Source organism: Rousettus aegyptiacus, unplaced genomic scaffold, assembly GCF_014176215.1.
Source record: "Rousettus aegyptiacus isolate mRouAeg1 unplaced genomic scaffold, mRouAeg1.p scaffold_m13_p_3, whole genome shotgun sequence".
NCBI classification, from domain to species: Eukaryota; Metazoa; Chordata; class Mammalia; order Chiroptera; family Pteropodidae; genus Rousettus; species Rousettus aegyptiacus.
The window spans coordinates 96,287,534-96,313,547 of NW_023416306.1; the positions used below are offsets into that span (position 1 = coordinate 96,287,534).

The 26,014-nt window shown below is 31.0% G+C and overlaps 1 protein-coding gene across 23 annotated transcripts in view; it reads left to right on the top strand.

Annotated features, from left to right (window-relative positions):
• RALGAPA1 (Ral GTPase activating protein catalytic subunit alpha 1) overlaps nucleotides 1-26,014 on the top strand; it is a 207,855-nt gene that overhangs the window by 61,306 nt on the left and 120,535 nt on the right. For 9 of the 23 annotated variants that reach the window (XM_016152096.2, XM_016152091.2, XM_016152092.2 and 6 more), the window contains exons 13-18: nucleotides 1,744-1,892; nucleotides 4,620-4,749; nucleotides 6,458-6,695; nucleotides 7,703-7,864; nucleotides 14,803-14,943; nucleotides 23,753-25,285. In XM_016152096.2, the coding sequence (XP_016007582.2) occupies nucleotides 1,744-1,892; nucleotides 4,620-4,749; nucleotides 6,458-6,695; nucleotides 7,703-7,864; nucleotides 14,803-14,943; nucleotides 23,753-25,285 (2,353 nt within the window). The remainder of the gene's footprint in view (nucleotides 1-1,743; nucleotides 1,893-4,619; nucleotides 4,750-6,457; nucleotides 6,696-7,702; nucleotides 7,865-14,802; nucleotides 14,944-23,752; nucleotides 25,286-26,014) is intronic. The other 14 variants (XM_036218044.1, XM_016152109.2, XM_016152103.2 and 11 more) reach the window with 3 other exon arrangements.

Genomic DNA, 26,014 nt, shown 5'->3' on the forward strand with positions numbered 1-26,014 from the left:
GCTCTTACCTCAGGTACTTTAAACTTGTTTTTCCTTTTGTCTTGAATGCTATTTTCTCAAAGTTCAATTTTGTCTTTTCCTTTTCAATTCATTTATGTTTATATTCATTCTCTGTTCCCTCCACCCCCACACTCCCTTTTTTTGCGTGTGTTGACTGGGTCCCCCAGGACAATGAGGTGATAGTGAGTATCCATGGCTTGTTCTTGGCTTTTGGCTGTACTTCTCAGGTTCAGTTGCTGTTATAACATTTGTTATAGTTCTTGATAAACTCTCTTTTTCAGATAAAGGAATTTTACCTTTTTTCTTAGGTTGCTAAAGGTTTTTTTTGAAGCAAGTGCTAAATGCTTTTTCTATATACATTGTACGATGATCATACTTCTTTCATTTTAATCTATTGATAGAGTGTATTAATAGACTTTTCTGATGTCAAGGCTTACATTTCTGGGGTAAATACTACTTGATCATTAAGTATTATATTTTGCTCAAGTTGAATTGTTACTAATTTTTTCAAGATTTTTGGCTATATGTTCATAAGTGATGCCGGTCTTCTTTTCTCAAATAGTCTTTGTTTTTTGATACTAAGGTTATAGTTTTATAAAAATAAATTGGATGGTTTTCCTTCCTTTTTGTTTCTGAAATAGCTTGTGTAAGATAGGAATCATCTTTCATGAAGGTTAGGCTAAACTATGCCTCTAAAGCTGTCTGGGCCCGGTGTTCAGATATGAATCAGGGAGACCTTGATTACCAGTACACTTTCTTTTATGGCACCAATATGTACACCTTTTCTATTTCTTCTTGAATCAGTTTTGGCAATTTACCTTTTGTCTGTGAAAATATTTTATTAAATTTTCAATTAGCATAAAGTTATCCACTGAATCATCATTTTAAAATTCTCTACTAGCATCCTTATTTTATTTCTAACATTTATTTCTACCTCACTCTTTTCCTGGTCAGTATTGCTGGACTTAGAGTTAGCTCTTTTCTATTTTAACTATTTTAATGTTAGTTAGCTAACTGCTTTTCTCACATGATTTTACAACTATATTTTGTTATGTAGTTCATCCAGGGGACTTAAATCAGAATTATGGTTGTAGAAGATATAAAGGTCTTAGGTTTACAATAGGTGTAATGTTCTCTTCCTCCAAAGTATCCTTGAAAGCCTTTGTATATACCTGTCACCATTATGATAACTTTCTTCTCAGTAACAAAGCATAATTAATGACTCAATTATGAGTTTAATTAAAGATATATATTGATGCATTCTTGTTAGTAGTAATATAATATGCAATCTGTTTATACAGTCTGTTATTTCCAAAACAGATATACACACAGAGCCAATAAGCATGTAAAAAGATGGTTTCGAACACCTCATTCAGAAAATTCTTGATTTAGGTATCATTTTTATCTTAAAACTATTTGTACTTTTTATTGTTCCTTTCATTTTATAATAGCAATAGGGTTATTAAAGCTTTCAGTTTTAAAAAAGAAAGCCGTTTTTCACTTGGTTTATTTTTGAGGTGTCCTTAATAGTAATTTTTGTCTAGATAAACATAAAAATACACAGGTTTAATGATTAAATTTCAGATATCAAGTTGGTGATAGAAATTGAGTTAGAATTAACCTATAGTCTTATGCTTTTATTATAGATCACCCAGTGGTCAGCATTTAAGGGTTTTTTCCTTTGAATAAGACATTTGCCATTGAAATTCTGTAATGAATCCCTAATGATTTCTTTTGTTTTAGGTGTTTATTATAAACTCATCAAATATATTTCTTCTTGAACCTGCAAATGAAATAAAAAATCTTCTGGATGAGCACACAGATATGTGCAAACGCATTCTTAACATTTATCGGTTCATGGTTGTGCAAGTATCAATGGACAAAAAGACTTGGTAAAAATATTTATTCTTTATATTTTTTACATTGTGTGTATATGTATAGTAATTTTTAGAAGAATTGTGTGTGCAAAGGGCTTGCTACAACATCGTAGAGGCTTCTATTATCAAGTAAATGAATAAATATAATCATGATGACGACTATAGTCTCTTTCACTTTATTTCAACATCTTTGGTCAAACTTCCACAAGACCCTTTGGATTATCTTTCTCAAGTGGGCATATGATGTCCTCTCTTCTCCCCAGGAATGGATACATGCACACATATCTGAATAAATAAGTAAATGATTGAATGAATACATGAATGCCTGATTCCTCAACCTGGCATTCAAGGCCATGTACAGTCAGGCCCCTGCTTACTTTCTAGCCCTTTCTCAAGCCTAAACTCCACCCAGCATAATGGGAGTCTGCCTCCCAACTTTATCAAATTGCTCTTTCCTGAGCACATCCTGAACTTTTTTTTACGATGTCTAATTCCTGTCATCTTTTCCTGTTGTAACTATCCTTAGATTTTACCTTCCTTTTCTCACATATCCTTATATATTTTTTTTCCTGACTTCCTTTTATTGTGCATTGGTACTTCTGTTCTTGTCAAAATTGTCTTAATCCTTAAATTCCATGTATCAATGTCTGTTTACCACACCGAATGGAGAGGTCCTAAAATGTGTATACTGGTTGTCTTGTTTCCATGTTTCCTACATTTCTTAGCATAGTATTATATAGTATGGGTATTCTATAAATATTTGTTTAGTTTAATGGAAAAATAAGCCTTTTGGGAAGATAAAAAGAGCTGTTTAGTTTTTATAAAAATGATACATGTTCATTTTAAAATTCAAACAAAAGTTTTAAGAAGAAAATAAAAGTTGCCCAAAAGCTCACTCACCAAACCACCCACACAGTCACATAGTGTTATACCATATGTATTACTATAATTTCCTTAACCAGTCATCTATTGATGGATATGTAGTTACTTCATTTTGTCATCAGAGGTGGAGGACAGGGAACATCTTTATACATTTATAATTTTTCTCCTTTGATTCATTCTTCAAAAGTAGAAATACTTAGTCATAAAAGAGCATGCTTAATGTATCTTTTGCTGCATATGGAAAAATGACTTTTGAAAAAAAATCTTTATTAACAGTGTTAAAAAGTTACATTTAGAAGTAGTTATTAACTTATTTGGAGCACTTTTCTGTGCCAGGTATCTTTTTAAGCACTTGATATGCATTTTCTTTCTTAATCTTTATAGCACCATGTGAAGTTGATAATATCTCTATTTTATGTGGTGATTCTTAGGCACAAAGAAACTGAGTGACTTATCCTTGTTCACACAGCTAAAATTTGATCTGTGGTCCTTCTGACTTCAGAGCCCTAGTTATTATTAGCTAGTAACTATAATAGTATAATATAGATTATTCTTCTGTTAGTTTCCCCCTTTTTTTTCCTTTTATATACTTTGAATCAGAGCTGTTAAGCCAGGTTAAAGTGAAAATCTTGCTATGTAGAAACAGTTTTAGAATTTCTTAATTTTTATAAATTCCCCTGAAGTCATAGCATGATGAGAAATTACCCACATATTTTCATTGAGTTTATAAGACTTTATGAATTAAATTCATTTTTATGGTATTACAAAGTGAAAAATTATCTGATACTTGATTGACCACAAATCAGATAAGATTTGTTTGGAAATCTGTACTTTATTGCATGTGTAGTTGATATCAAATAACTTTTCATTTAGCTAAGCTAGAAGTCTAGTATTATAAATGTGGCACCTTTGATTTTTATTTTATGAACGAATGTGTATGTTAATAAATTTAGGATATTTTTTATTGTGTGATAACTTTTCTATTTGATTTTGCCCTCACTTCTCAGAAAAACTATGATATCTAAATATGGGATCTGTTACTGCCTCTGACATATTTATCACATTGACTGTTCCACATATTGCTTGCTCTGCCTGGAATAGGCCAGCAAATAAGCCAAAGAGGAGGGGGCTGTGATAGGAATTGGGCTGTTAGTCTGGCTATACACCAAACTGAAATTCTCTTGTCAACCTCTTTTTCACATATGATTGTATTATTAGGTGCAAATATGGTAGTTTTATTGTCTTAATAATAAGTATCTAGGAGAAAGAGGCAAGGTAAGGATAATATTAGGATTGGCTTGACTTGTACACAAAGAGAATAAAGGGTTAAACAATGGCCAAACTGAAAGGATGAAAAGAGGCAATAGAGTGATGGTCCATGATTACTTGTCAGGCTCATTGTGATCCATTAATCTTAAAATATATGTGATTTTTGATATTGAACCTAGATATGCGGTGATTCTCCATCTTGTAAAGAGGGGCCAAGGTAGATGCATTAAGCTAGAGCTCTATTGTATAGATAGATGAGGGTTCTTCAAACAGCTCCCTAAGGTTACTACACTATTTGATTTATGGGGTGGGGAAATGGAAGCAGTCTCTACATTTTCACCCCAAGTCATCAGTTTTTGCATAAATTTTTATTTGATAAGATGATTTTTGGTTGAAAAATGGTTTTAAAGTGATAGAATTTATAAAATGAAATTTAAAATTTTAATAGTTGCAGAATTCTAAAAACTTGAAAGATATTTGAGTTATGGATAGATAATACCATTTTATAACAAATACTAATTTGAAAGTTACTCATTAACCAAAAGCATACATATGCAAGAAGGAAACATTAATTAATTTTTTTACTTTAAGGGAACAGATGCTGCTTGTGTTGCTCAGAGTCACGGAGTCTGTACTGAAGATGCCATCACAAGCTTTTCTACAGTTCCAGGGGAAAAAAAATACGACCTTGGCAGGTCGACTTGCAGGACCACTTTTCCAGGCAATAAAAATAAATAAATAAGTAGATAGATAGTTAAATAGATGAGTAGATATGTGTTTTTGAAGTTCATCGAGCCCTATACTTGTTACCTGGAGGGAAAAAAACCTTTAAATCATAGATTTTTATATTAAAGGATCTTTTGTAGAGTTAAATTAAAAGTTGCTTATTTAAATAGGCTCTTTGCCATATATACAAATTCAAAATCTACTACAAGAGTGAAAGAAATATCAGATCTGTGAAAAAAAGGATTAAAACAAGTTGATGATATTTACTTTATCTCTTGTGTTGTACTTATGTGCGATTGCAAAAAACTGCCAAAAAACTTCATAAGTGATGGCCTGCTTGTTTGCTTTATATGTTTCCAAGTCTCTGGTATTGTTAGAAAAACAAAACTTTCTTTTAAGTTGTTCCACAATAATAAAAAGTAGTAAATAATTAAGATTTTTACTTATCATATTGTTCCTTAAGACATTATTGTCTTCTTTATTTGAAGTATCAGTGATAGTTTGATTACATAGGAATTAAGAAGATAGAGTACTGACTTTAAATATATAATAGATTCTTTGGAAAATGGCAAAATGTTTTCTCAAGATGACACATTAAATACAAAAAGATGGATAAAATAGTTCTTAACGTCAAAGATAAGAGCTATCTCAGACCTAATTCTTGGCCATAAATTACCATTCAAATTAATTTTTTTTTCAGATTCGTTAGTGTACCTAAAGTTCTATGCTAGTAATGATTAATCCTTTGAAAACAGCTACATTTATTATCTAAACTTTCCTGACTTTATTAGCCATTTTTCTTTTTCTTCTTAAAATTTTACTATTGTTAGAACTAACCCAATGGTGGGAGCCATAAGAAGACAAAATTTTACCTTGCTATACAGAATAACTTTTTTGTAGTCTTAAGGTCTAAAATTATTAATAGTAATGTTGTATACCATAAACTCTGCTCATTTTTATGTTTACATTAATGTATAAATTTATGTGAATTCCTTAGTAAAATTTGTAGAGTTTAGTTTTTGAAAAGATCTTTATTTTGTGACTTATGCCATAGGAGGGTATATCTTCAGTAGGAACCCATCAAACTCAGAGGTACTGGCTGATTAGCAATTTTTATCTTTTTATAGATAAGTTTTTTATTCTATGACTGGATTTACTACAGAACACCTTCATTTTCTCTGGTGTCTTTACAATGAAATTTAATTTTGTTCTTCAGTTTACATTAAGTTAAATACAGAACTCTTAATTTGTTTTTTTTTTTAATAATATTTAAATTATATATTTCGTGACTTTTATCTTTAATTTGAAAATGTAGGTTTTGTTATTTTTACTTCAATAACCATTAACTATTCAATAATTTTAGCAGGTAATAGAGCTGAGACCTTTATCTCTTTTTAAACAGCATTTATTTTATTTAATGTTAATGTAATAGAACATGAGGATAGTTACAACACTAGAGAGGTTTCTTTTTCAGTTTTGGTACTTTGTTTTAATTGCTAGGATATTGAGAGTTGACAGTTGTTGAAGTGAAATTTATAGTAGATGCTAATGCTGCATGAATTACTTTTAGAGGTATTACGTACTTTATAAGTATTATGTACTATAAAAAGGTCATAGATATTATTCTACTTTTTTTAGGTAATTTTGAGCATATCTGATTTTGAACATATTTTATTATTATTTCTGATCATTTGTCTTTGTAGACTCTTATAGTTGCCTGGATTAAAGCAAATCTAAATGTATACATCTCCCGAGAACTTTGGGATGAGTTACTTTCAGTCTTGTCATCGTTGACCTATTGGGAAGAGTTAGCCACTGAGTGGTCACTGACTATGGAGACACTAACTAAAGTTTTAGCTAGAAATTTATACAGTTTGGATCTCAGTGATTTACCATTGGATAAGCTGAGTGAACAGAAGCAAAAAAAGCATAAAGGGAAAGGTAAGAGTTGTTCACAGAGATGCTTCATATACATTTGTTTAAATAATTTGGTCTGGGAAGAGAGGGGAGGGTAAAAAGTCATGTTTTCTCTTAATTATACCCTCCTTTATTTATCCTGAAGGTTAAAAATGTTCAATAGTAAAACATGAGGTATCTTTTATATACATATATATTTTTTTTTTGGAAAACCTTAAAACCAATATTCATTCTGATGAGAGATGAAATGTTCTGTATATAGCTAGCTAAAGTTAAATAATTCAGAATCTTAAATATTTTTAATAATTAACAAAAATGGAATTTTTTAAAACACTCTTCCTCTTTATCCCATACCATTTTTTTTTTTGGTTAGAATTTAGATGGTGATTTTGTTATTCTATTTAAAAAGAATAATTTGAAAATTCTTTTGTAAACAATTTTATTTAACTAAAAGTAAACATTCTCTAGATGTGGACTGTGTGTCTAATGTTAAAAAGGGATAAAAGGATAGCGGTGGTTATATCATTAATACATGTTTTTATAATCCTTGGTTTACTGGTATTTTTCACTCTTAATAATTGCTAGCTAGAGGTTACATCTGAGTCACATTTCGTACTTAACAATAAGTCCAGTGTGGTAAGTAGGCGACCAACCTACTTTTTCCTGGACTGTTTATTTCCCAAGTTGCTATTTTTCGCAGATAGAAATTTAGCCACCACAGGATGGCTTTTGATTACCTCATTTCCTATCCTTTTTACTTGTCTAAATGTTTCATTTCTATTACAAATTAAGTGGATGGCAGAGGCTTATAATAGTTTATTATTGATGGTGTATTTTTAAAACTGCATCCATTTTAGAATATAATTTTTACATAAAGTGAAGTTCAGTAAAGCAGTTCACAGGCATTTTATCTTGTTACTTTATAATACATTAAGAGTAAACCTAAAAATCTGAGACAAGGTGGCACACATAATTTGAAGAGATTATGTATCAGGTGATAGTATACTAAGATTGAAAATCTACATTTTTAGGAGTTGGACATGAATTTCAGAAAGTTTCAGTTGACAAGTCATTTTCCAGAGGATGGAGTCGTGATCAACCTGGCCAAGCCCCAATGAGACAGAGAAGTGCAACAACCACTGGTTCCCCAGGAACCGAAAAGGCTAGGAGTATAGTACGGCAAAAAACAGTTGGTATGTACTCTTTAAAATCATGATAATTGTGCAGAACAATATTTATATAGTCCTTAGTAACAACGTATATGGAGTCAGAGTTTTCCAATCAATTGATTTTTGTTGTTACGTAAAACACTTCTATAGAAAAAACTTATTTCAATAGCACTCAAAAGTTCAGTGGCATGCTGTGTTATTTCCTTATACTATTAAGACTTATTTTACATTGTTGATTTTATGTAGTTTATTTTACTATAGATATTCATAATTTTTAACTGTTATTTTATAGAATTGAAGAGTTAGAACTCTGATTCACTTTCCAGAACTCATGCATTAACTTGTATAATTTCTAAGTGAATATACTCACAAACATGGAAAATTAGGGTAGCTAATTTTCAATGCTACAATTATATAATTAGATTGGCTTCACAGACATCCAGCAAGGAATTGCATGGTCTCCACTGGCAGACAGCTGAAGCCAAGTTGGAGTCTGTTGCTATGTTCCTTGCTGCTTTTAATAGACAAGGAAGAAATTTCTGTAATCTTGGGAATAGCATCAATGGAGCAATGATGGGATGAATTTCTGGTTGTAGGGTTCACTCGGCATGCTATAGACTTAGCTACCATCTTACTCCTTTTACTCTCAGAGATTTAGAACTTGGTCTGAATTGTAGAAAGAATGCTGAATGAAATGCAAGAGTCCTTTGTCCTAATCTTTTTTTCACTCTCTTTCATTATTAAATAGCTAGATAACCTTGAACAATTTACTGAATTTTCTAGATTTTATTTGCTCCATCTGTATATTGGGAATGATAATACCTCACATGCCTGAAACAAAATTGTTCGAAGTTACTTCAGACTGTTTACAATCTCTGATTCTATGGAAGGAGAATTTTCTGTGGAAACGTATTTGTATTTAAATGGTAATCAGTGAAAAACACTATTTTAAAGAATTCAAAAATTCATGTTGTAAGAATATGTCATCTATAAACTGGTGGGTTCTGAAGTGTTAAGGATTACATTCTAAGGGAAGAAACAAAACCAGAAAGAGAATTGGGAAATTAAAGATTTTAATAGAGTTGAAAATCATGGTTAGGTTTAAATCCCTCAAAAGAATTATATTTTCACAATTGTCTTCTGCCTATAAAGTAAGCATAGAATTATATTGATTATATATGTCAAGTAGGAAGAAATGATACAAGAGAAATGGATATCGATGGATTAAAATTAATAGAAATTTTGGTATCACTTTTCGAAATTCTTGGTTAGATGTTTATTATCTGAAATGATACTAACATCACATCTACAGAAAATATTTGTGTATTGGTTAGGAAGGAATTGTTTGTTGTTGTTTTTTTTAATTATATTTTGTTTTACTTAATTAAAATGAATCTTTAAAAAATTTCTTATATATTTTGTTTATGAAATAATTTATGCTTAGTGTAGAAAGCTTAAGGAAATAAAAGGTCTCTGTCTAATAAGTAATAATTATTAACATAGCATATTTATAATTTTGAAAGAGCATATAATGAGTAAAATATTCATCTTAAATTCATACATGATTCTGTTACCTATGTTAAAACAATCTTATCTAGCTTTTTTAGCAAACAAGCCTATCAAATAAAAGTTAAAGTATTAAAAGTTTTGTTAAGAAAGGTGCCCACAAAAAGGTAGAAAATACTAAAAAGAGAGCAGATTAAATTAGGATATTCTTTTGATATATATTTTCTTAAAATTTTAAAATTAATATTTTATGTTCTTTGTGAACTGTTAAAAATTTTAAACTATGATAAAGTATATACGTTGTAATAAGTCTTTCCCTCATCACTACTCCCCACCCTCCCAGTTCACCTCACTAGAGACAACCGCTGTTAATAGTTTCTTGAGCATGCTTCTATAGATACTTTATGCATATACAGGCATATAGCATAATATATACACTATTGTGAACATAGCTTTTCAGACATTCAAATGAAAAAAGATTTTTATATTCTCAACTATGGAAGCATTGTTCTGAGCATTGATGCTATAGGTAGGAACAAAGCAAATTCCACCGAAGCTGACAATTCTAGTATTGGGGGAGACATAAAATAAACAGATATACCGGTAAATGTGCCATGAAGTAGTAAGTGCTGTGAAAAAAAGTAGAGCATGGTAAGGGACAAGAGAGTATAGGATGAGGAAATGGGATTGTTTTAGACAAATCAGTGAAGGCCTAATCACTGGATTTAAGATCAAAGAACTGAATAAATTGAGAGCAAATATTTATAGGAAGAGTGTTCCAGGCAGAAGAAAAATTATAAAAGCTCTGGAGCGTGCTTGGGTATTTGAGGAAGAATAAGGAGACCAGAGTGGTTAAGAGTGGAATAAGGAAGGAAGTGAGTGCTAAGAGGTGAAGTCAAGGTATAATGATATATCTTAAACATTATTACATATCAGAAAATGTTGTACTTCTTGCATTAGTTTTAATTACATGGAAGTACCATAATTTAACCTATATCCCAGAGATGGACATTTATTTCTAATGTTTTGCTATTAAAAATGGTGCAGAATAAACTATGAATATTTCTATAGTTTATACATACATGCAGGTATATCTGTAGGTTTAATCTGTAGAATTTGATATTAAATTGCTCATAAAGCAATGAGGATACCACTACATGCTTATTAGAATGGCTAAGTCCAAAACATTGACACATCAAATGCCAGTAAAGTTGTGGAACAACAGTCACTCATTGCTTGTGGGAATGCAAACAATAGAATAGCCACTTTGGAAGACACTTTAGGAATTTCTAAAAAAAATTAAACATAGCCTTACCATAGGATCCAACAATTCTGCACACAAACGTTTATATTAGCTTTTTTTCATAATTGCTAAAATTTGGAAGCAACTAAGATATTCTTCAGTAGGCAAACAGATTAACAAACTGTGGTACATCCACACGTGGAATATTATTCAGCAATAAGAATAAATGAGCTTTCAGGCCATGAAAACATATGGAGGAGCATATTGCTAAATGAAAGAAGCCAATTTGATAAGGTTAAAAATGGTTTCAACTATATGACATTCTGGAAAAGGGAAAACTAAGGAGACTGTAAAAAAGGTCACTGGTTGCCAAGGAGCAGAGGGTGGGGAGCAGGGATAGGAGGAGGGATGAATAGGTGAACACTGTATCAGTATTGGCTCATCAATTATAGAAATGTATCATATTAATGCAACATGTTAATTTGGGGGAAAATTAGGATGGGAGGGAGAGAAGGGGAATATTGGAACTATTTGTACTTGCCACTCATTTTGTCTATAAACCTAAAACTACTTTTAAAAAAATTAAATTATATTAATTAAAAAATATGTATGTACACATTAGGAACAGCAAGTAATTTAGACATTTGAAATAATCACAGATTTACCCATGAAGATTTTATTTTTTAAAGTTTGTCATTCTCCATTTCCTAGTATTATGGCTTGCATTGGGAGAAACAAATCATATTAATAACTCATATTTTAATTTACATTTCTCTTTTATGCAGTATTCCCTTTAATAACAAACCTAATTCCTCTGTTGTTAAATTATCGTATTCTTTAACATGACTGAATTATCCAATAGAGTGGTAGAATATGTAAATTTTTATGAGTAGTTTAACTTTAAACAGTTTTATTTATATTAGTAATGTAAACTGATATAAGTATTTGATGTTCTTAAAATTTATGAGGACACTCGTCTGTGGTGAAATTTACAAAATAATAATTTCGTTATATTCAGACTTATTGGTTACTATCTAGAATTATCAGATAGAGATTCTGCTGAATTTATTTTTTACTTAAAGGCAACTTGTCTTTAAAAAAAAAGTAAACATTGCATAATCCTTTAACCCTCAGATTACCCAAGATGGCCTTAGTAAGAAATTTTCACTATTGAGTTTAAAATAATTTTTAAAAAATTTTGGACAGCATTTCTAAGGTTTTGCTTGTATCCACAAATATTAAAGAAGATGCAGTAAATTTAGGACTTATTTTAGAATATATTCATGAGAAGTAATGTAACTTGTTTGCAACTGTGACTTAAGACCTGGTATTCAGCATTTAGGACAAATATATTTCTGCTTTTCAGATTTTTTTCTTAACTGTTTATTTTAATATTGGGCCTAAATTTGGGGATTTATAAAGTTGTTTCTGCCAATTACAAACATGTATACATGACATCACATTTACTTAATTATAAACAGGGAAAAATGTGTGTAGCATTTTGGAAATAAGAAAGGCTAGAGTTACTTTCCTCCTGTTTATTTTGTGTGTTTGTGTGTTTTTAGTGATTCGTCACATTGGCTGTTTACGAATTTCTTATGCTACATGAGCACTCTGGAGTGAAGGTTACAGTTTTTGATATAGTGTGTATATTTTTTAGGCCAACATAAATTTATATAGGATGCATCTATTTTTATTTTTTATTCATCTTTTTTTTTTTTTTGAGAGGGGCGAAGAAGCTAAGACTTAAAATTGGCATGCTTATAGTTTTGAAAATTTGGTTTTACTTTTTGATGTCATATTTTCCATACCTCCCTTTCATCTACGTAAAGCATATTGCAGATTTAAGATCACTGACATGTGTGGCCTAGGAATATATGCAGCAATAGAAACTTGAGTGGCTTTACAGAGATTCTCTGACCTCACTTTTAGATTAGTTATTTCTCATATTCCAGTAGCTACAATTATGGAAGAAGTTCCAAAGGAAATGCCTAATCTCTTCAGGTTGATGGTGGGAAAGAAGGAACAGAAGGAATTATTGTCTCAAAGGAGTTGTCTAACCCAAGAGAAAAGATAGAAGAAAACTTTTAATTCATTTGTGGGATCCAAAATTTGGTTCAATTTACTTTGAAAGAAATATCTCTAAAAATCATATAACAGCAGATGGTATATGTTACTGAGCAGCACTTCAAGTTTTGTCTGTGTGTGTCTTTGTGCTCTAGCAAGTGTTACTGAGTGATTATCGTAAAATCAACATAACTTTTATTTCAGATTGGATTATAAAATTGTTCCCTTTCACATGAAGGATAAGAAGTTAGCGGGAAAACACGAGTAGAACCAGATTTTAACATTTTGTATTTGGCTTTAATTTTAAAATACATTTACCTTGAATATATTACATGGCAAGCCATACACTGAAGACAGATTGTTGTCATTGTCTTAATGTATTTCAGGCTTCCATGTTTTGCTGCACATGAATTTACCTAAAAACTGCTCTTAATCTTTTATTTTTTTTAACATTAATAAAATTTTTCAAAAAATCGGTATATAATCATTCTTTCCAGTTATAAACTCTATGACATACCTTTAGTGTTTGATTAATAGTTTTTCTGGTTTTATCCTCTATATGTTCACAACTGAAACTTTTGTTTTTGAAATTATTGTGCGGGGCTTCCCAAATACAGATACTCATTCAGTAAAGATTTATTGAACTCATGTGTGCCAGGCACTAGGGATATAAGGATAAGAGGATGGAGTGTTTGCACTGGAAAAATTGGGAGACTGACATAGAAAACATGCAATCCACTAAAAATAGTTTGTAAGCTTTGTATAAGTAGTAATGAACAAAACAAAAACAATGTTTTGTTCATTGCTGTATTGCTAATAGTTATGTGGGAGAGTCAGGAAAGATTCATAGATGAGATGACAAGGAGTGTCAGGAAGAAAAGAAACCAAGTATATTATGAACTCAAAACGCCATGCTGTTAAATAGCTTAAAATTTTCAGGGAATAGTACAAAATTCAGTGTGGCAGCCGCATGGGAGAACAGTTGGAGGAGATGAAGTTTCAGTGGTTATTGCAACCAAGTCACAAAGGCCTTTCATGACAAGTTAATGAATTTAGGCATCAGTTAATCAAGCGTTTCTTATAATCAGGAAAAATCAAGATTTTAAATGGACATTAACATTCAGATTCTTTTTCAACGTCACTATTACACCGTATAGTATGCAGTCTTTCTTTTAAGTCCTCTATTCATACATAACAATGCACATTTATTTAAGAATTGCTAAACTAAAAGTTAAAAAATGTTTAGGAAGTATAAACTTGATTATTAATTTATTTCTAAATGTATTAAAATTTGTCTTTAATTTTGTGAACTAGTGACTTTCCTTTTAAGGCATTATCAAAAACAACTACAAATGCTATTTTTAAAAAGTAATTCAGTTTTTAAGTTTTTGCTTTAAAAAATCAACTTTTATATAATATGCTTAACATTTTAAATAAGCACAAACTTGCTTATTTTTCTCAGTAAATTGATTCTTCATGCTGATTGCAAATTTTATTTTATATAAATATTTCTACTTAATTAAAAAAGTTATACTATTAACTTTCATATAAGAAGTACTGATTCAATTAAGCAGTCATCTCCTACCAGAAATACTACAAGATTCAGTTTTTTAGACTATGAATTATATAAAATTTTCTGAAAAAAGACCTGTGAGTAATGTTGAAACTTTAATAGGGAAGAATATGAAAGTAGGAATGATTTGTTCTTGGAATTCAGCTTCATTAAGAAGAGTGGCTCAGAATGGCTCAGAGAAATGCCCAAATATGGTACGAAAAATTTCTTTGAACTAATAATAATGAGTTCTTTTCGATGTCACCCTTCAATGAACTTTTCAATTCCTGGTTTTGAGAACATAAGGCTATTTAAAGTGTCTGCTGTTTTTTAATGCTATACCACTATAACTGCTAATAATAAGCATTTTCCTGCTTTACACCAAAAAAATTACATTTGAAATGTCATATGTGTTCTCTGATTTCTTTTCTTACAGTTTGCCAGTATTTGCCGTGCTGAAATGTTTTAATTTAAAATTTCCTTCCTTTGTATCTTTTAGTTTTCTCTGTTGCTGCTTTTTCTGTGACACAAGCCTTTCATTATAGTCACTCTTCTTTTTTCCTTCCCCACTTCTTTCTTTTCCTTTTTTTAAAGCCATGAGAAGCCGATCCATTGGTGAATGTGCTCTGCCATCGGCCTATATACGCAGTGCTAAAAGTGCTCCTGTTCTGATCCATACTTCCAAACCCTTCTTGCCTGATATTGTTCTCACTCCCCTTTCTGATGAGCTTTCAGGTAGTGCCACCTCTGCTAATTTCTGCACCACCTTTTTCACTTTTTAATCCTCTGCTTTCAATTTTTTGCTTAATCAAATAAACTCTTCAAAGTTAATTTCTTTGGGGGAGGTGTGGGAAATTGAGAAAGTGGTTGAGAAATCAACATTTTGAGTTATTTGAACTCTAATGCTATCCTCGCAGTTCATTCTGGAAGTGCTAAGTGTAGTGCTGTGCCAATGTCCAGTATTTTTGGTTGTAAATGGCCAATTCTTTTATGTTTGACATTTTTCTTCTCAAGTGATTAAAAAAAAGAAGTAGTATACATATGTCATTATAGATGTCTCACAAAAGATGACTTGAAAGATAGAGCCATTGTTTTGACTAGCAATGTAGTAAATCTTGAATAATGCATTCTCTATCATCTATAGCAATGGAACTAAGCAAGGGGAGTCAGTCATCAAGAAAAGTATATAATCTAAGAGTTACTTTGGAATAAATCCTTGTGTTTATATTAGATTATGATAGTATATAGAATTCTAAGAACTCATTTTTAAACCAAATTAAAAAAAAACAATAACATTCTGTGAAGTCTTAATTTCTATGGAGCCTCACAACCTATTCAGCTTTCCAATCCTGCCTCAGGTTATTGATTCCCCAGGACTGGGATGGTCTTTTCTTCAATAAGATTTAATTAACATATAATAAAACATATAGATCCTGGATTCAGTTCCATGAGTTTTGAGAATTGTACACACCTCTTTTAACCATTACCCCAAATAAAATAGTTTCCATTACCCAAAAAATTTCCTAGAGAATTTCTCCCACTCGCAAGCACACATAACACACAACCACTTTTAATTTTTCTCACCATAGGTTAGTATTTTTCTTTAAAAAAGTAAAATAAAATAAAATCATATAATGTCTTGTGTTTTAGACAGAAGCAGACTCATGTTGAATACAGTTACTATTCAAAATGTGCTAGCTCAAAGAAAGTTACTTGTACATTCTTGGGTACTTTCTTAATCTCTCTCAGGCATGTTGCCCGGACATTGCCACTTTTGGTGAGACTGCCGTTTTTTTGTTTCATTTTGTTTTGTTTTTAGTGACCCATCTTCCTTTCAGTTCCCAATCGAGTGTAGACTTATGTGAGGAAAGGCACATTTTTATGAATAATGATTTTTCAGGTGAAGTCTTTCCACTGTCCCCAAACCCATTAAGATCAGAGATTTCTCCCAAACGAAGTAGGGTATAACTATATATAGATACACGGACACGCTTGTGTTTGGTATTCTTTAGAAATACTGTAAATGAAAAAACTTAGTATTAGCTTTTCTTAAAATGAGAAAATAAAATATTCAATTATCAGATGTGATATGTTTGTGTTTTCTAGTTCAGAATACCTTGAGAAAGTTATTTCAGCATATTCTTTATGATACTTTTGAGAGGTGTTCAATATTATTTCTGAACCTAAAATACAGTTAATTAGAAATAATGAATTTCTAATGGATTTATGAAGATTGGTAGTCGATTTAGTAGTTTATTGATGACAATAATAAAAAAGAAGATTTGACCTCAAATCTAAACCTGGATGGCCAATAAGTATCTGATGATGAATGAATACGTTTAACACGACTAAAATTAGGCTACCTGAATAATAATTTAAGCCATCAGTGCAAAAAGTAAGATTAGAAAATAAATAAATGGAATAGTATGAATTTTAGTATATGTAAGAAAACATTTTTATTACATTTGATGCTTAGCTACAAATAAAGAATTAGGATATTTTATCTCTTTGGTGCTCCATTGAAGCACTGTACCTTCCTGTATTGGTAGCACTGATTTTGGTTGCTCACATCAAATTATAATTTAGTTGCCTAAATTGGAAAATAAAACAATGTTTCTACTCTTACAACTAAATTAGATATAGGTCAAAGAAACTGAATTTGTTGTAAACTTCTCTATATATATTTTTTGCTTCAAGCTTTTTTAAAGAATATACTTAAAATATTTAGTGCAAGCCATTTATGGCATGTTTAGAAAAATTAAAATGAGGTTTGACCACCAATTCTTAAAAGGATGAAATAAAAATGTCAGAAAGATTTATTTTTCTCAGAATCTTGAGAGCTTTACAAAATGTATTGTCTGCAACTTAAACAGTATTTTGGCAGATATGCCTGTTAAGTGCTATAATATTATTAATAAACTAAAATAAAGGTGAGGTCGTACCCTTTAAAGTGCTCTAAAGTAGTTTCTTACCCAGGATAAATTCCTATTTTAGAATTCTTGCTTTGCTTTAAATACATAATTCTGAAAGATTACCTTTTTACGACTTGATTGGGGAGGTGTTTTATGAAGAATGTTTAAAAGGAATTTTCTAAATGACAACTTTATTTGTTGTTGTTTTCATTTCCCCCATTTGGAATAAAATGCCTTCTATGATAGATTTAAAGATTTAGATAGTAATGAGACTGCAGTCACTAAATTAAAACAAACATTTCTGGTTATCAAAATAATGTTAATTTTAGGAAATATGGATTTTATGGAAAAGTATAAGAAATTATAATCCTTCAAACCAATGTTTATTGATAAAATTGCCTCCAGTGTTTTTTTGTGCATATGTACATATCTAGTATAAAACCATAATTAGATTGTTATTTGGGGTAAAAATCATTTTTCTTTTAGGACTTTAAAAAGACAAGAAACATAAAAAGTAGCAGCAAAAACCTCGTTTCCTGAGAAATGACTTATGAGTGAATTCAGCGCTTTCAAAGCTGATCTATAAATTGAGAATATTTTCTAAGAGATGTTAGTAGATATATAAGGAGTTAAAGATTCATAGTGTACATCAACAAATTAATGGCCCTCAGAAGTTTTGCTAAAAAAGTGTTTAATTCACTATTTCTCAAACTTATTTAAGCATGGAGAACTTTTCCAGGTACACATACTCACATCCTATAGCACAAAAATTTCAGAGAAAACATTAAACTAACCTCATAATTTAAATATTAGCTTTATAAAAATTGGAGAGGATTATTCTTATATAGGCTTACACAGTAGAAATCTGAATTACTGGATTTTTTAAAAAATTGCCCCTGTGGTTCTTGAAGGCAAATTGAAGGCCTAGAGTTTACTCTAGAGGGAGAGGAGAAAGAAGTTATATGAACATATTTTTTAAACTAGTGCTAAGTTTTTTTTTAAAAAGCACCATAGATCCTCAACTATTCAATTTTTGGCTTATGTTTTCTTCTGAGGTTTGAGTAAATTTTACTTTAGAATAGTTTAATGTACAGAGAGAATAAGGAAAATGAATTACTTAAGGGAAAAATGTTTTGCACAGTATTTTATCTTTCCCTCACTTGAGCAGGCTTAATTGAAATCATAATAAAATATTTCCTGGGTGTATCATCTAAGATCAGGAGTTGAGATTTCTGTAATAACTTAACACACACACACAAAAAGTAAAAAATAATAATAATAAACTAATCACTCTAGATTTTGGTTAGAAGTAGAATTTTCCAGAAAAATATTTACCTGGTCCTCTTGAATCCTTATGGGGGTAAAAGCAGACTTGTTTTTAATTTCCCCCTTTTAAAAAAACATACTAAGATTTTTAAAAATGGACTGCAGTTTTCAAAATGCTCTATTTTTATCCAGCCTTTTCTTTTCTTTTCTTTTTCTCCAAATAGTCTTGGTTAGATGTCCATTCTACCTAATTGTTGTGAGTGTGATGCTATATAGTATAACTTTATACAGACTAAATTAGTTGAATAGCTGAATATCCTTCAAGAGTTTTCTTAAGTTCTGAGGACTAGTTCAAAGGCATTGACACACTGTATCAATGACATTAATTCTTAATATAAGACTCATCTCATATTAAAAGTATTTTTTTCCAAGCTCATGCTTGAGGTTTTGATAGAATAGACTGAGGCTTGCACAAGCAGCTAACATTTTTTAAAGCTCTACAAGTTAATACTGGTATCTATGCAAGCACACTCTCCCTGCCTTTCTCTGGCACTAGATTGTACATCTACACATTTGGTAGCCCAGTCTAGCAGTCCTAAAAGAGAGAAACCGGATTTGAGAGAAACCAGAAATCTCAATAATTAATTGTTTAAGCAAATTAGCTTTTACTGTCAAAAATAATACTTTAATGAAAAAAGGGATGTAAAAGAACAAAGCATGGTGGGCAATTGACTTTATACTTTCGCAACTAATTCTTTTCTAGTCGAGTACTATGGGTTTCTCATCCTGAAATTAAGTTCACAGACCCAGTTTCTTCCAATTAGTTTTAAAACTGCTAATGTGTTTGCCATACTTGTTGCTGTTAAGACTTTTGTTTGTATAACCCAGATTGCATAGACTGCTAATGTGACTAACTACTTCATTATTTGAATTAATGTGACAAACTGCTTCATTATTTGAATTGAGCTCTGTAGAGCAAAATAGCTTCATCTATTTTCTGAGTATCAGGAGAAAGAAGATGGTGTCTTTCACGCTCCATCCTGTTCCTTAATTCTGCCTGATCAAGAGAATTTTCCATCTCTAATCAAAAAGTAGGCCCTTTACACAATCAAGGAATTTCATCTTATCAATATGTGATAGTAATCTTTTATAACTTTTTTATCTGTATTCTACTGGTTCTAGCATAATTCTAAGTTGTGTGTGGTTTTTTTTGCTGAAATAATTTTGTGTTCGTTTTTTAAAAAGTATATCTCAAAAAAAATTTGGAGGTAGACAAATGACCAGCTATCTTTTATGATACAATAATTACAGTTTTGTAGTCATGTTTATGTATGTTATGAATGTTCATAAACAGATAAAACTACAATTTTCGTGTCGTAAAAAATACATTGGTCATTTGTCTATTTCCAGAATTTAAGAGTTAGGGAAATAATATTGGATAAGAGTAGAAGATAGTTTAGTAGTTTAAATTTTAGTGGTCTAATTAAAATTAATTGAGCTTGGTTTGTTGCTTTTCACTCTTTTCACATGATTTTGATTATGTAGATACTGCTTTGAGTTACCTATAAATTGAGCATCTAATCTTAAAAAGATTAATTTTACTAGCCTATATTAGTTATTTAATTGGAAACATAGATGCTCTGTAATCCTTGCTTACTTTGAAGATAACATTGCCATTTTTGCCCAAATAGGATAGGCCAAAAAAAATAATTACATAAAAGACATTGTCTTTTCCTTTAGGTAATTTCAGAAAAAAACCTGAGCTTCAAAATGGCATCAATTTCTCTGTATATTAATATAAATGATTTTATGAATTCAGGAGCTCTAAAAATTTTATTACCGATATTTGGAATGGAGAATAGAATTTCATTTTGATGAAAGAGATTTTGGCACTTGATTGTACCTCGTTTTAGAAATTACTAAAATTTTCTAGTAATTGATAATATTGTAACTTGAGTTTATTCCCCCGAGGACCTAACTTGACATTTTACTAATTAGCAACTGTTCATGTTTAATGCAAAAGACATGCTTTTCTTCTAACACTGTTTATTGAGCCCCTATTATGTTATAAGAGCTATTTTAAGCAGTGGTGATAATATGTTAATACAAAACAAATTCTAGTGGAAAGAATTTTTTTTATACATTAATTGCTAATATTACACTTTTAATTTACAATTTTTCTTTTGAAATAGCAAAGTTTTCCTTGAAACAGACTATTCAGAAAAAACTAGTTTTTAATCTAGAAATAATTCCCAACACTTTAATGCTAAACAGATTAAGGCAATCCAAAGATAAAATTTGACATCTCTGTACTTTGTTGGATCTATAGGAAGCATTTTCTCAATGTTCAAAAGTTTTTTTTTAGTTAACTTTTTTCTTGGTTTGCTCATTCAGTGTTTACTAACACTTTAGATTAAACCAATTTAATTTAGAGACTGCTATTATTGAAGGTAAAATGTAAGCAACATAGTTAAATTATCATGAAGGCCATTATTGTTTAAACCTGATGCCACTATTATTTTCAGCTATCCAGTACAAAGTTTGTCCATTGATTTCTTCTGTATAATTTACAAACATTTGTTTTTGACTGTTATTATTTCTAAGATTTTTTATAGAAATAAATTTTCTCAATAATACAGTTTTTACCAATTTAAAAATTTGTTTCACAAGTATATAACATTATTATTCAAGAGAGTAAGAATATGGTCTAATTTTTGCCTTAATCAATATCCCAGCTCTCTACTTTCTAGTTGTGTAAATCACTTAAAAAGTTTTTTCATCTATAAAAGAGGATAATTACACTTCACAGAGTTGTTGTGAGGATTAAATGACTATATTTAAGATGCTTGGAAATGCCTAGCATGTAGAAAAGACTATATGTGGTTTAGCTGTCATTTAGTCCTTAACAAAGTCCTGTTATATTTAAGACCTGGTAGAGTCAGTTATGCATAATTCAAGTGCTGACATTGGTTTCCTGTCACCATTATTCTTTGATTTTATGCAGTTAGTATTGTCGTATGCTCATGTAAGAACTATATTTAAAACTTTAAACATTCAAAAAGGTTTTTGTTTAAATTTTCTAACAGTATGTTATTGGTAGAAAAATATTGGATTATTCTTTTTAAAGCTGTCTCCCTCTTAAACTTACATAAAAGTTTTGGATACTCATATGTGATAACAGAAGTTTAGGAAAAAAAATACTTTGGCTGAAATAATGGTTAAATTTTCTAATATTCAAGGTGAGAATTGGGTTTGGGAAGAAAGTCCTATAAACAGAACTTCCCAGTAATCTCTACTGCCTTCTTTAGAATGGAAAAATTATGAAATATCAGTAAACTAAAAATTAAAGTTAATCTAGTTTTCTGAAGTTCATGTATTTGCTAGTCTCATAATATTAGATTTTAAGAAGATTTTAAGATTTTGATTTTGAATTTGGAGCTGATAAAATTTCAACCATAAAATTTTAAAGAATTCTTTATATAAAAGTTATATAGTATTTGTCATAAACTTTGCTGAGTCCTATTAGAATATTTTGTGGAAAGAAACTAATCTCTGTTCTCTAGGCAGAAGTTATTTGAATCAATTATGAGAAATATAATAAACCAAAATACTTATATTTAGATGCACAAATATGCATGTTATCTTCTGCAGTAATAAATAATAAGTATAAATACATAAATGTGAAGATTCTAAGGAAATGTTTTGCTTCTCATTTAGAAGAATTTCTAAGTGGAATGTATGAAGAAGACAGCTTCATTTTTTTAAGTATTATATACCCCTTGGCCTAATGTTAAAAGAAATTAATTGTTTCAGTGTTAGGAGATACTATGTATTTGAGCTGTGTTGGTTGGCTAAAGGTGTTTCTTCAGGAATATAGTGGAATCTTGGCATAATACAAATCTCTCTTGATCCAAATTTAGTATAAAGTGGTTCCTTTTGAATGTCAAAGGGGGTGATATGAGTGAAATAGCAGAAGGACTAGCCTCCTTTCATTTGTAGCATGAATCCTTAGAATATTATGAATTACTTTCTCATTTTATAAATGAGAAAACTGATCTCAGAGTCTAGCCTAAAAAAACTTAAGTTATAGACCTAACAACATCAACAAATTACTTCGTGGTCTTGGAAAAGACACTGGCTTACTCTGCATCTAAATCTTTTCATTTTGATTATTCAGTTATAGTTCTGTTACTTGTAACTTTTGCATTACAGATCTTAGTAGCAATATCTAAATTTTTGACTTCATCTTTTTTTGTTACATTGTGCTGGCTTCCAAAAAAGTTTTTTTTATTTATTTCTAGATAATGAGAAGGTCTTGATACATAGACACTGTATTTTACTTCTAAAATTTCTATTTTGTATATATCTGTACAGTTAAATAGTATTTCATCTTGTAATTTTCAACTTCATAAATATTTTTGAGGATTTACCATGTATTTAGCACTTTAGGCAAGAAAAACAATATGAACACTAAGCCACCTTCTCAGACTTTATGATTATAAATTTGAGAAAGTGGCTCACCTCTTCGGGCCTCAATTTCCACAGAGCTAAATGAGATGATCTGTAATATCCACCTGTATTCTAAAAATCCATAGTTTTCCCAAAGAGATGTAAGAAGATAAAGGTACAGTTTTTAAGGCTTGATGGTTTAATGGAAAGGGCCAATGACAGGCAGAGATGGTTTCTTCCTAGTATTTAAAATGGTTTTTGGGTCAGAGGTGAAAAAATACAATTAACTTTTTAACAATATTGATTTTATTTTTTAGGGATGAATAGATGTTAATGCTATAATAAAATAAAGTAAAACACTTCATAGAACAGATAGTTTCCTGACAAAGAGAACTTTAGGAAGAGGGTGGAGATTTCCATTTGTAAGATGTGATCAAACAGATTTCCATTTGTAAGATGATTCTTCTTGTCTGGTAAGGAAGGAAATCAGAATTTATGAGACCCTCTAAGATTCTACAATGGAATATTTAGATCAGCTTTCTGTGTTAAGGTCTACTTTTTCTGCTTAGAACTTAAATAAGTAGGAAAAATTGAATAGCAAGTTTGAATTGCTCGATTTATTGGCACAGCTCTATCTTTAACTGCACTTCCAAGTGTTTCATCACCTCACTGTCTTTCTGTGCATGTTAACATTTTAAAATGTATTCTGGTAGTTTCTAATTCATTGACACTACATGCTGTATTGGCTTGTGCCTATCATTATTTAAAAACAGATTTTGTATTTTTAATAGATTTTCTTTCATTGAGCTTACAAAAATATCTGTTTTTTATTTTTAAGCATATGCTTAGAGTATGGTTGAAATTAATACTTTTCATATTCATATAGTTCTACTCCACATAATTTTTCTTTCTTACAGATATTGATGATGCTCAAATACTTCCCCGCCCAACTAGAGTCAGACATTTCTCACAAAGTGAAGACACCGGAAATGAAGTTTTTGGTGCTTTGAATGAGGAGCAGCCACTGCCTCGAAGTAGCAGCACTTCTGACATCTTGGAACCATTCACTGTTGAACGAGCCAAAGGTGCAGTTCCTGTCATTGACAGTTCATCCCGTCATGCACCAAGCTTGCAGAGTTCCACAGAGGCTTCTTCAATAACTAGATCCACTGAAAGCCACATCACTGATATTCATAGTAGAGAGTCTTCTCTGGAAGTTGGTGATAGCATATATGACCATCTTTGTCACTTAATAGATCCAGTAGAACTTGCAGATTCAGCCTTTGAACAAATCCAGTACATTGACCTTGAAGGAGATGATGATCTTCTTTCTTCCCTAAAAGAATATTTTAAGGAAAACCAGGAAAATCACAGTAAAAATGAGTTAGGTAAAGATGCAGCTTCTCAGGAAGTGATTATGACAGTAAATAGGGATGAAAGGTCTTCTATAGATAAATTAGACTACATAGACCAAGAAAGTAAATCAGAAAATATCCTCTCTTTTGTTGGGAATCCTGAAAACATACAGTTTCAAAAAGAACCAAACTCATCTGTCTTCTTGAGTGATACTGTGCCTAACCAATTAGATGGTCTTATGAGAACAAAAACTTCTGAAAAATCTAAGCAACTAAACAATGATAAACCGTCATCAGAACCTAGTTCAGGTAGTCCTTGTGATAAAGAAAAGAGGAAATTTCTGTATAGACAAGCAGCCACAGAATTAGATGCCTGTGTAGATGTAACACTAGTTGAAAAGGTTAAGGGTGTGCAAATTAACGAAAGAAAAACTGTCCCACATGTTATGCATACCAAGAAAACCACACTAAAAGCACCCATTAATCGTAGAATGCCTCATATTACAAACACTAGCAAGCTTTCTCCAACCAAAAGGAGCTTGTCTGAAACAGTAACTCATAGAGCCAAAATCATGAAAATTGCTACTAAAAAACGAAATAGTGTCCATGTTACTTTTAGACCATCTACTGAATCAGTTCAATTTTATAATCCTCTGGAAAACAAAGAGGCTCCATGGAAGATGAGACTGCGGAAACTCAGTGGCTTTAGTAGTAGCAATAGCAGCACCAGCAACCCCCATACCAGCTCAAATAGTGTTACAGAGCTAGTAAAACCTGGTGTGTACAGGCCTCTCGATACAACTACTATGTCCGTAAGTAGTAAAACAATTAAGGAATCTACAGAGATTCCCACCATAGTACAAAAGGAAGGAATTGCAAGTAGCCAGTTAAGTAGTCGTAGTACTCTTAGGTCATCAAGTCATGAGACAGGACTACCGCAAGGCTCCCTGGGTGGCGTTTATAAAACTGTTGTACATGCTCTTTCAAAGCCGAAGGCAAATGTTTCCCCACAGAGGCAGAACAGAATGCCACCAGAGGCTCCACTGAGGGATCTGTACAGTCATGTAATGGGCTATTTTGGAAGGAAAGCTGCAGGTGAGCACTTACAGTGTGCAGAGCGCAAAAGGAGAAAGACAGCACCAGTTTGGCTTTATGCAACTGAAGCAAGCTATAAGCAATCAAAAAGCTTTGGGATGGTCACTGCTTTCTCTCTGTTTGGTTATGCATGCGCCTTTTCCCAGCTATATTTTTCCCAGCATAAAATGTTTATTTAAATTACTAATTTCCCTTATAAGGCATTTAGTTAAACCTCTTTGCTGCTGAACAGGATGAGAAAGAGGAAGATATAGGAAAATTTTAATGACCTTTCAAAGACTATCTAAATCAAATATATATATTTTTTGAGTATGTACTACAAGCCTTGAAATTAAGTTTACTGAGGAGTTGGAATACTTTCACCCCCACCTCCCTATAGATTGAGGGCACCAGCTATATAATTGAGTTCATTTATTTTTACTGCTGATTTATTTGGTTTTATCTTTTTTCTTGGTAGAACATTACTTGACATCATATAACATTATGGAAATCAAGGTCCTACTCCCAGCACCAACATTTTTAATTATTACTGAAGAGGAAATTATTTCTTAAATCGCAAAGTGGATTTAGTTTCTTTTCATTTAAGTGATTTCCAAACAAAATTCATTTGTATAGAGTGCAAGTTATATCCTTGAAACACTTATCATTACTTTCTTTTTTCTGAGATTTTAGATGTGCATAAAGGTTTCATGATAGCCAATCATGATTTAAATATGGAACCTCTATGGA